General features: G+C 35.7%; 1 protein-coding gene across 1 annotated transcript in view; it reads right to left on the bottom strand.

Annotated features, from left to right (window-relative positions):
* Nucleotides 1-2,383: 2,383 nt before the first annotated feature.
* ANKRD50 (ankyrin repeat domain containing 50) overlaps nucleotides 2,384-12,641 on the bottom strand; it is a 40,534-nt gene continuing 30,276 nt past the window's right edge. The window contains exons 3-4 of the mRNA XM_070948163.1: nucleotides 4,974-8,524; nucleotides 2,384-2,791 (exon numbers count right to left, since the gene is read on the bottom strand). Of these exons, the coding sequence (XP_070804264.1) occupies nucleotides 4,977-8,524 (3,548 nt within the window). The 3' untranslated portion in view covers nucleotides 2,384-2,791; nucleotides 4,974-4,976. The remainder of the gene's footprint in view (nucleotides 2,792-4,973; nucleotides 8,525-12,641) is intronic.

The following is a 12,641-nucleotide window of genomic DNA, read 5'->3' on the forward strand; positions in this document are numbered from 1 at the left end:
GTTGGGAAAAGTAAAGCAGTGACACTTGGTGACACCCCAGCAATGGGAAAAACATGAATTTCCTGCCATAAGTTACCAGGAAGAATGAAGCTTGTTCCTCCTATCCTGAGTTGTTTTTTGGTCACAAAAGAGATACACAGAGGAGCAGGGACAGGATTTTATATCAACAGATAAAGACTGCTACAAGGCAACTTCAAAAAACATTTCTTTGATATTTAGAGCTATAGAGAGTTTTTAAAATATATCTGAATGAATCAAGTGGTACAATCCAGCTATTTATTATTTTTATTTATTATTTTCAGCTGGAAAGATATTGTTGAAGTTTACCATTTACTTCTAATCCGATAATATTAATAGGTGCCAAAAATAAAACCTGAAAAGAGAAATTTATATTGGGGCCACACACAAAACAAAAAAGCCATTCATACTGCTTTAAATATATGCAGGCAGGTTATCTGGGGTTAGGCTTGTCAACTCTTCTAATCATTTCATTTTTCAGTATATTAAATTGCTTTATGTGGGTTAACATTTTATGTCTATTTAACACCAAAATAGGCACCAGATATTTTCAATTTGTTTTGGACTATGTTATTCATTAGTTTCAAACAGGGACACAAATGGAGGTCACTAAATTGTCAATACAATATAGTTCAGTGCAATAGAGATATCTTATTTATTTCACATCATTTAACTGAGGATTGAACAAGAACCTTCATATATTATAATAGCTGCATTACCACTAGACTGTCTCTCTTCCACAGAAAAATCTGAAGCAGCGAGTCTGGCTGACGGATCTCAATTTGCCTTTCAAAGAGGAAAAAGGCAATGTGAACACAGATGTAACCTGATTTAAGTCAATTAAATGAGACCTGGTTTCAACCACATTCCTTCACCAATGCTGTTCAAAACAAGTAACAAGAACAAGCTTAATGACTTGTATCTAGTACGACAATTTAGCTACCGTTGTGAAAAGACTGACATTCCGGGTGAGAAGCATCCGATTATAGGGAAATATATCCATGGAAATACAATTTGAAATGAACAAAAAAGTACCTCATATTGGTTTGGTATCATGTGTTTGAGATGTCCTTTACTATGTATGTACACACTTTTTTTTTGAGAACATAAAATGTGAACAAGCCATACCCAGATATATCCACATGACCAAACACTAAATTTCAGTGTTTTTTGAGAGAGATCATGTTATCAACTATTATTATGGCTGCAACTTTGTGAGGAAGTGAAGCTGGGATTGTTGTCTGTGGTTGGGAAAAGCAGCTGCAGCCAGGCAGAAATGCTTCCCACCCCATTTCTTTGAGGGTCAACACAAGCTCATGTTTTTTTCTCAGAGGGTTGTAAAAGTTTACAGACCCAGAAACCTGACAGCATTTATTCATTCACTCACAAATTTGCTCACAAGCCTACACACCAGGGTTTCAGCTTCCCAGCTAATAGAGCTACACCTAGGCATTTTCAAGGACATGCCAATGTCCAGAGGCAGCTTTACACCACCCAGTATCTTAGCTTACAAAGCAAATGCTAAGACAGAATGGGACGTGTGTTTAGGAAGAAAGGTGATATAAAGAAAAATGAAGGTGATATGTAGAGATTGGCAGCTATTACAAGAAGGCAAGAGGACTATCATTCAACTGCCAGGACCACAAGCTACGGTGAGCAGCATTGTGCTGATGGGAATCCAGCTTGAAGCTTTGCTGGAAGCATGGTAGCAACCAGAAAAGGAACAACTGCATTGAGGCAGCACTTCATCCCAACCAATGTAAAAACTTTTGGAAGAAGGCTAAGATTGAGAGCTACTTTAAAGACTTGGAGACTCTGTCTGAACTGAGTGTTAAAAGATTTTGAGAACAAAATATTGAATATTAAAGATGTATTTACATGGCAACAGCAACTTCCAAATCTGAGAGGGGTGGAATTGACCCAGAGCAATAGACTAATGTTGGAGAAAGTGGGTCCTGTAATAAAACATTGTGTACAGATTTACTATGCTGTGATGTGCCCAGTCCTTGGAAAGCAAAGAACCCGCAAAGGCAATTAGCATTGTGGCTGTAGCAGTTCACATAATTCTCTTCTACATGCAAATTGCACCCTTTGAGATAACTCCAGTCTTTTGTATGAGTATATGTGAATCTGCAGTAAAAAAATATAAGAAGTCTCATGACATCTTAAAGTCTAACTAGGAATCACATGCTTTATGTGCAAGCATAAAACAGCAAAAAAAAAATGATGGTGTTTAAAAGGCTTATTAAAAGAAATAACCAGATATATGTATATATTTGTGAAGTGAGGTTGTTTCATTTTTTTAGATAGCCAAAGATACGGATTATCTTTTTGACAGAAACCAGATTTATTTTTTTTTGCCATATTAAAATAAAATAAATACATAAGGCAATGCCTTTCAGCACAAGCCACCATGGCACCTTTACCCTGATGATGCCTTCTTGAAAAGGAGCTTACATGTCTAATTCTTAAAACTTTTCAGTTGTGTATGGAATATATGGCATTATCTTGTTCTGCTATTAAGGAAGAAAGTGCTTATTCTATGTATTAAGTATAAAGTACACAAAATACAATTTCTGAAGCACAGAAGGTTACATTAAGAAGGCAGCCTTAACTTTTAGGCACATTGCAGTAATCAAGGTAACTGTGCTGCAGTGATCACATTCAGAATTTTCAATGTAGTTTAATGAGCAAGAAATGCTTTTATCCAAGTCTAGCTGACAAACGATTCTTGGCAATCTCTTCTTTTTGTTCCTGGTGTTATGAAAACTGCCTAAAAAAAAAAACAAAATAAAATGAAAATTTACATTCTACCTCAAAAATCTCCAACCTTATCAATAACTGAACTATTTATGATGTCTTCAATGATATACAAATAGCGATGACTAAAAATCTTACAGTTTATCATTGATTTCTGAGGATATTTAAAATAGATTGTTTGAAATCAAATCCATATTTTGATCAATAAATTACAATGAGGTCTACTGTCTCTAAGTAACACTGTCATGTCAAACTTGCTTTTAGCACTTAGGATCATCTTTACTGTATCTCGGTGACATCAGGTTTTGAATTTCCCCTGTTGTCCCCCATTTCCCCCCCCCCCCCCCCGCACTGAGTGCTACTCATAGGAATTAAGAAACAGAATATGGTGATACAGGAACATGATACAGATATTATGGTACTGGTGATAAGATAACAATATGGCAATTCTATTTTTACAAGATCGTATTAATGTTTAACATGTAATTTGTGATTTGCAATTATTTTTAACAAAATTGAAAGCTTTTGTAACTTGAAACTTTCTACTCATCCTTGAATTTCATTAAGTCACTGAATTCTTATGGTTTTGTAATATCTTAGGGATGAGACAAGATTGCATGGGCTGACACACAAGGGCAATTTACAATATTTAAAAATAACAATATGTATGGAAAAAAATCTTGATTAAAGAAAAGCTTGTCCTTGAAAAAGGCATAATAAGTCACAAGAAATCTAATATATACAACTATAAAAATAGAACTCTTACAGATAGCTTATTTATTCTTAAATGAATATATTTCAGTCACTGATTGAAGTTAGGTGGTATCCATATTGAATGAAATAAAATATATTGTAAATCTATAGATCCAAGTTATCATTTTGGGGTCACAAGTGCAAAATCCTCAAATTAAAATAACTTATTGATTTACGAGGGACTTAATTCTAATTGGTCCTTTTTTTTCTAGCAAGGTTTGAGTTTGAATATGCAATCTTATGACTCTTGGAAGTTTCAATGTATTATCTAGATTTTAATTCCTTTCATATGGTAAGCACATAGAAGGTTACCAACCTCTGATGTTAGCAAATGATGTAGATAAAATGAACTTTTTCATAGGCTTTGGTTTATACATATATATTTAGATGACTGATTTTCCTAGACTAACATTGGTATCTTCTCAAATGTATGAAAATGTAGAATCAGAGACATCAAGCACGAGCACAAATTTTGCACAAAACTTATATTATGCAACCTTCAATGTCTCCCCTGGTTCTGTTATTTTATCTAACTTCATATCTCACACAAGTAATACTGTGGTCACAAATCTGCATTAAAGAGCTATTGCAGTGTTTGCAGATTTTATTCTCCCAATCTCTTCAATAAATCGTTATCAAAAAGTACTACGGCTATTTAAATTACTGAAATTTTTGCTCCAAAAAATGCATGGCCATTCTATAGCTATAATGCAATCCTTTCAATTATCTGGAACTCCACCAAAATATATCCTTTAGTCTTCTTTTAATTAATTTCCTAACCAAACAATGAGAGACCATGAACAATATCATATCAAAGTTCATAGCATTTCATTCAACTCTGGATTAATGGCTACTTTAAAACAAAAAGATTAGTTTGGGAAATATAACGAATCTGTGCTACTTTGTAGTGCTTTTGGCTATTCTCAGAGTTTCAACTAATTATTTTAGAATTTATTTTAGGACCAAAATCTGAAGCATAATTGTTACATTTAAAACAAAAGAAAATTGGGTATTTCACTTCAACATAATCATGAAACTACTTTCTAAATAATTAGAAGGAAATTAATCAAAGAATCTGACAGCTATAAACACATTTAATCTAAAGAAGCAACAATATTAATGATCTCATTTAAAGTTTTGATTTTAATTTTTGGCAAAGCATTAGAGCTATTTTGATAGGGCATCCATAAATTCACCATTTGGCTGATGAAGGGCTGTGGCAAGCAAAAATTGTCTCAAGGTCCCATAAAAGTCAAGTTTGTGAGTCTATTAATGTCCACATGGACGTGATTTAATGCAACCTACATAAAAATGCCTCTGGCCATTTAACAGTTATATGGTATATAAGGTTCAATGGAAAATCAGAAGTTCTCACTTTTTATTGCCAATCAGCAACAATGCCTAAGAACCCTTTGAATAGGACAATTCTAAAAGTTGCTCACCTTTTACAATGGTGTTTCTTTCTTGTAACTGAAGCTTGGGTCATTTCCCTCGATTTGAAGCTTTAAGGCTTGTTTAAGGCTAAATTCTGTTTCTGCAGATGGATAGCCTTCCAAAACCTCCTGATGCCCTCGATCCTGGACTGTTCGTGGAACAGATACTCTACCAAGAAAAACCTGATTGCTCTGAAGATGGTAGTTTGGATTTGTCATTATTCCATTTCTCTTTTTTTGCTCTCCACTTTGTTGATGGATCAGGAACTGCTGTTGGGACCGGCAAACTTCTTGCTGGGCTGAAGGGACTAAAATTTTGCACTGGGTATCAGCAGGCATATTTTTAAGAGGCACGGTAGTGCCACATTTGGCAACAGATATCTGCTTATCAAACTGAGTCATTTCATATTCTAAAACTTTTGGTTGTGAGGAAGTGGTTTGTTTTACTTTTTTCCCAGCAGACCCGGATTTGTTGGAGCTCTCAGTTTTCCCTGTTTTGTTCTGTTTTGTTGATTTTAGGTTGGGTTTCACTTGGCTCCATTCAAATTCACTATTTGGCGAACTATGATTCTGGCTTAAAGAATGAGTGGTGGAAGAAGGTGAAACAATGGACTGTCTACTTCTACTGCGGGGCAGTGAATGCTGCTGTATTTGTTCTGTGAAGGACATATTGTGGAAACTATCAATAGGTACTGTTTGGGCAGTTGCTGTAGATGAAGTTGTACGAAGAGAAGAGTTTTTGGAACTTTTCAGTGAATTATTAGATAAAGAGGATTTCTGTCGGTCAACTGTTGAATCAGGGGATTCAGAGGGAGAACTAAAAGCATGAGATGGGCCATTTGACAAACCACGCAAAGCAGCTTGTACATCACCCCCACCAGTGCTCCCTGAACTGTTTGATTTTATAGTTAAGGATTGCATTTTTGAAGGTACTGATTGCAAAGGTTTTTGTTCCATTGTATGGATTGGGGAAGGAGTGCATCCATTTAAACTAGAAGCACCATATTTTTCCAGTAGTTTAATTATTGGCGTGTGCCCATTCTTTGCAGCAACACGCATCGCTGTGCGCCCAAACTGATCTGCGTGATTTGGATCAGCACTATTTTCCAGTAATATCTGCACCACATCAATATGTCCTTCTTGGGCTGCAATGCAGAGTGCAGTAGCACCCTGATTGCATGTATGATCAACTAAGGATCCATGCTCAATCAAAAGCTGAACTACTTTGACGTGACCCTGCCATGCTGCCGACTGTAAAGCTGACCGTTTCTCATTGTCTGATGCATTTACATCAGCGTGGTATGTTATCAGCATCTGTACCATCTCCACATGGCCCTGCCAGCAGGAAACATGGAGTGCCGTCCTTCCTTCAGCATCACTTGCTTCTACATTTGCACCATTTTCTAAGAAGTACTCAGCCATTGATAGCTGGTTCTCTAAGGCCAAGATGTAAAGTGTTGGCCGGCCATCAGCATCTTTATAGTTCACATCAGCTCCATGGCTGAAAAGTAGTTCAACTATATCTCTGTGCCCTTCTAAAGCAGCAACACGGAGTGCATTTCTCCCATCATAGCCTCTATGATCAATATTAGATTTATTTTCCAGTAAAGTCTGCACACAGTCATAGTGGCCCTCCTGGGCTGCCAATATGAATGGTATACGTCCATCATTATCAATTTCATTAGTCCGAGCACCTTGTTCTATAAGTGCTTCACATATTAATCTGTGACCTTCAAAAGCAGCCATATGCAAAGGTGTCCATCCTGCATCATCCCTATGGTTTTCATCTAATCCTCTGTCTAGCAGAGTCCGTACTACTTCAACATTACCTTGAGCAGATGCTATGCTAAGAACTGTCCGTCCTTCACTATCAATGCTATCCACAGCTGCTCCCCAAAATAATAAAGTATTTACAACTGAAGCATGGCCCATTGACGCTGCGGCAAGAAGAGGGGTGCGGCCATTGTTGTCAGTATGATCTACATCTGCTCCACCTTCCAGAAGCAAATCAACAACATCTACATGCCCTTCATAGGCTGCTACTAGCAGTGGAGTCATTCCATCTTTGTCACAATGATCCACCTCAGCTCCCCTGTCTATTAAAAGGCTCACAACGGAAGCATGCCCCTTGCTAGCAGGAACACAAAGAGCAGCAACTGAGAGAGCAGTCCTTCCATCCACATCCTCATGATTTACCTCTGCACCATGGTCTAGAAGATGCTCTACAATTTCTTTATGCCCCATGTATGCCGCAGCAATTAAAGCAGTTCTCCCTTCATTATCTGCTTTGTTCACCTCAGCTCCATGTTGCAACAGATTCAGTACAATATCTTCATGTCCTCCCCAGGCTGCTGCTCTCAAAGCTGTTCGACTGTCAGCATCTGCACAGTCTACTTTTACACCAGCATACAGAAGTGCAGAAACAACTTCAGTATGTCCACCCCAAGCTGCAGATCGCAATGCTGTCCATCCATCATGGTCAGTATGATTTATGTTAGCGCCACATCCAATCAAACAATTTACAACTTTGGTGTGTCCTTGCCGAGCAGCTAAAGTAAGTGCTGTCTGCCCAAGTGTATCTTCAATTTCGAAATCTGCTCCTCTAGAAACTAACAAATTCACTACATCAAGATTGCCACTGTAAGCAGCATTGGCCAGCAATGTTCTTCCATTTGAATCAGATTGATTTATTGAAGCACCATTATCCAATAAAGTTCGAATAGAATCTTCTCTTTCTAATGCTTGTCGCACAATGCAAGATGTCCGATCGTCTTCACTATTAACATGAGCACCAGCTTTTACTAGCAATTGTAAAACTTCCTGCTCTTTGGGGATCAACATCAACAAAGAATCTTTAACAGGAGTACCATTCCAGATCATCCATAAAGCTAATTCAGAAGTTTCCAGTTGTAAATTTGAATCTATCAAATGCAAAGCAAATTCTTGTGCTTCCAATGGTGCTAAATCCTTGGCTCGACATGTATAACTCATTGCTAGCATTCGGTGTCCCTCTGCTGCATTACATAAATATTTTTGTGTACAATGTTTTACATCCAACAACCATTCTGCAAAACTGTAGTGAAAAAGGATCTTTGTGTTTCCTAGACCATCAACGAGAACTTTTGATAGAACATCTAGTTTGCGCTGGAAATCCTCCATAGACAATGCCATATTTTTGGTCCACACTGCATGGAACAATTCAGTTGTCGTGAGTGGTCTGCAAGCAGCAAGGATTACATTCAGAATAGGTTGGACTTTTGCAAACTGTTTTCTCACAAAAAGTCTCTGACAAAGCCAAAGATAGAGTCCATTTAACGTTCCAGGGATATCACGAATTTCTCTTAGCATAATGAAATTTTCTACTACTCCATCTAGGACACGCTCAAGATACAGAAAGCAACCACTGCTTTTAATGTGAAGCTGATTCAACATTTCTGCAGTTTCTTTTGTGAGATGTTGTCTCAGGGCTTCTTCTTGATCCAGGCGATGAAGAATATACTGTTGGACATCTTTCACAATATAGGCCTTCCTGAGGTCATCAAGACTTATTTTTCGAAAGCCTAGACAAAAATAAGAGAGACAAAATGTAAGCATTTCATAAGTTTAATTTCAAACAAATTTTACTTATTCTGTTAGAAGTGTTCAATTTACTTACATGCGACACATCATATGTATCCAATATTACATGAACTACTTAATTACGCAATGAAGGTTTTTCTTAAACACAGGACATGTTTCTTGTTTAAACCTCCAATTTTTAATACTTTATAAAGCAAGATTACATACTCACAATCTCTAAACTTGCAATATGATTCACAAACTAAGTTTTGGAATTTGCTGTATCACAAACAGATTGTTTATTCCATTTGCAAGATTATTAACCATGATTTGCCATTTGTCCATCTCTATAATATTATGACTTTTTTCAAGTCAGAAGTTCACAAAATTAATTTTGTAACAATCAAAATGTAATTTAAATTATCTTTTTCTTTACAACTCCATTTCATTAGGAATATGAAAAGAATGGGGAAATTCAGATGAAAATGTCGTTAGCTCTACCTAGTCAAAAGGATGCAGCATAAATGGATAAATAGTAAGGATTTTGAGAATGCAAAGTGAGCATTCTGTTTCCCCTTGAAAATATTTATTAATACATGAATTAATTTATTAGTTGGAAAATATTAAACACAAGAATAAGACTAATACAAAGTAAAATAGGGCAAAAAAGAGGAGAAAAATGAAAAATGAAAGAAAAATAACTAAAAGAAAAATACTAGTAAAAGACAGAAAAGAAAGAAAAAAGACATGGCTTTCAATCTTGATTTTAGCAGTTATTAAATACAATTTTAACTTGACCTCTCTATCTAAAGCTATGTCATGACTCTTTTCTTTTTATAATATATCCTATCTAATCAAAATCATATTCATATTTTTACATATTGACTCTATAAGATTTTTCAGTCATGAATAAGCATAGATATTGTAATTAAACAAATCATTTCAGCAAGCTGGATCACCTTTACCAATCATTCCTTTATCATAAGTATTGCCAAATCTTTCCATCTTTGTCCAAAGCTATAATCTCATTGAAGTTATCATATATAAAAACAATTTTCCATGACTTAATTTCTAACTGCTCATCCATCATCCCAAAGAAAGTAGTTCTGGTTTCAGTTCAATTATAATAATTAACATTCTCTGAATCATTGTAAGTATTTGGACACAAAATTTTCTAGCTTTTCCCAAGTCCACCAAATATGATAAAATGTCTCCTATTGTTATTCACATTTACAACAGGAATTTGAACTGCCCTTTTAAAATATAGACTAATTCTCTGGTGATATACCAATGATATATCTTTTAAAAATTGTATTTAATGTATAGTGTAATTTCATTCCTTTCAACCATGTATTTTCCCATTGTTCTACCTGGTATACTATAACCAAACTTTTTAACCACTTTATATGACAGCACAGCTCAGGTTTGCAAAGTTAAATCTGAACAAATCACAAGACTTCTGGAACAATGTCCTTTGGACAAACATGTCAAAGTGGAGATGTTTGGCCATAATGCAAAGTGCCATGTCTGGCAAAAAATCAAACACAGCATATCAGCACAAACATCTCATACAAACCATCAAGCATGGTGGTGGAAAGATGATAATTTGGGCTTGTTTTGCAGCCACAGGACCTGGGGACTTTGCAGCCATTGAGTTGACCATGACCTACTCTGTACACCATACACTCCTCTATATATCATGAACTTCTCTATATTCTAGAGTCAAATGTGAGGTCATTTGTCTGACAGCTAATGGGTCATACAACAAGACAATGGTCCCAAGACACAAGCAAATCTACAACAGAATGGCTGAAAAAGAAAATCAAGGTCTTGCAATGGCCCAGTCAAAGTCCAAAGCTCAGCCCAATAGAAATGCTGTGGTGGGACCTCAAGAGAGCTGTACATAAACAAATGCCCACAAACCTCAATGAATTGAAGAAATGTTATAAAGAAAAGTAGTCCCAAATTACTCCACAACAATGTGAGAGACTAATAAAGTCATACAGAAAACACTTACTTCAAGTTTTTGCTGCTAACAGTGGTTCTGCATATTGAATCATAAGGTATACTTTGTTTTAAACACATGGCTTCTCCATTTTGGTTTTCTTTGTAAAATAAATAATGGCAGTGTAATATGCTATGTGTTGCTGTTCATTTGAGGTTGTATTTACCTACTTTTAAGAACTGCTAAGGACCATGTGATTTTTTTCTGTCCTGTTCAGAGAACTCAATCTCCTTTATTCATTGAATTGAATAAATATATACATTTCAATTAATTAACCTAAGGAAGCTGCTGAGACAGAACTGCTAATATAACCACCTAATTGCCATGCAACTACCAAGACATAACAGCATCTATGCAATAGGTAGGATACTTTTTTTAAAGAAATGAACAACTTGTGAATACTAAAAATAAAGCCTGTAAACCTGGAAATAAAGGTTTAATTTAAATTATTCCCAACTTTAATGATGCATTGTTCAACCTTTGAAATCTGTATATTTTTCTTTTATTCAGGCTAAAATCTCTAGTTTATTTTGCATTATGAAATTCATATGGACAGATTGTAGTTAAAATTCTTTTGAATATACACAAAAAAACTGCTTGTAGCATTTTATTCTTAATCCTGATCATTCGTTAGAAGTTATAGATGTGGGGAGTAATTAAAATAATAATTACAGATCTATATGCAAAAGCAATAGCCCTTTAGTATAACATAACGATGCTAAAATAATTAAGACCAGATGCTGATGAAACAGCTGTTTGGTTATTTATTATTTCACAAAAGCTTCAACATTTCTGTAACGCCATAAAAGAAAATAGTAAATGGAATAATAATCCATGGATCATCTACCTACATGCTAATTTGTTAAATTGCTTTGGTTTGTGGTCACTGATAAATTCTTAAGAATGTATGAACAAAATCTAAATCAGATTTAGATCAGATCATAAGAGTGACTGCCACATAAAATTCACATCAAAAGAGAATGGGTATGCATTTTTTCAGTTCATAAAATGTCTCTCAACTCTGTCCTCCAAATATACATTATATTTATGAAATAGTAAAATTTGTTCAACATAGCACTATTGTTTTAACTTTCGCTAAGCCCCGACTAGCCTGTATTTAGGAAATGCTTTGCAAGGCCACAGTATAATCATACGCTTAATTTAAATCTGCCAATAGGTAGTTGGATGTAGCTAAAAGTAGAACAGAAAAATAATAAAAGTTAGTGAACATTACACTGGGATAGAATCATTTCTCATTTAATAAATTTGTATTGAAATTACTGTAACATGCCCAACAGGGATCTGCTTTTGAATCTAAATTCACAAGCTTTACTGATGCAGATAGCTTCTAGTTGGTTAGTAAGCAACATGCAAGATATTCCAGGCGACCTGTGCTGCTGCAGGTTCACTTTGGCTGCAAATCTGTTCTAGCTTACAGGTTAATATTCAGAATATTTACCTTCATAGGAATCCTCACTGTGGGACTTTGGATCAGTAATTACCTTTCCATTCAACTTCCTTTACAAGACAGTCATTGTGTGGAAAATTAAAAGGGAATATGCCTTAGATATCTCCTTGAAATCCTAGAGAAAACCTAACACATAAACAAATGGCTTATTGCTATTAGAACTTGAGTTAACTCCAGTACTTTTTTTTGCTCTGTACATATCCAGGCTTCGTAATCTCTAATGCAGGCTTGATGGTGATGCCATTAATATGACTTTATTGGTACAAGAACCTTTTCAATTTTAACACTCACAGTATATTGCATTAACTGCCTTGGGTTTGAGCAATCAGCTTCACTTTGGCTGAAGGTTTTTAGATCACTTTGATGAATTGTCTGAGATTGTTTCTAAATGTGCACAATTGCAATGTGGATAGTCCTCACTTAATGACCACTCATTCAGTTACTGTTAAAATTAGCGATGGCTAATGGGTAGAACAAGTGGTCTTTGCAATTACAACATCGCAGCATCTTGCAATCATATGATTTCCATTTGTGACCTTCACTGCTGGCTTCCTACTAGCAAATTCAATGGGGTGGCTGGCAAGAGATTGTGAATGTGACCATGTGATGTCACACTTAATGACGCTGTGGAATTCGGTTAACAACA

Source organism: Pituophis catenifer, unplaced genomic scaffold, assembly GCF_029215685.1.
Source record: "Pituophis catenifer annectens isolate HBS135680 unplaced genomic scaffold, rPitCat1.0.hap2 SCAF_8, whole genome shotgun sequence".
Classification (NCBI taxonomy): domain Eukaryota; kingdom Metazoa; phylum Chordata; class Lepidosauria; order Squamata; family Colubridae; genus Pituophis; species Pituophis catenifer.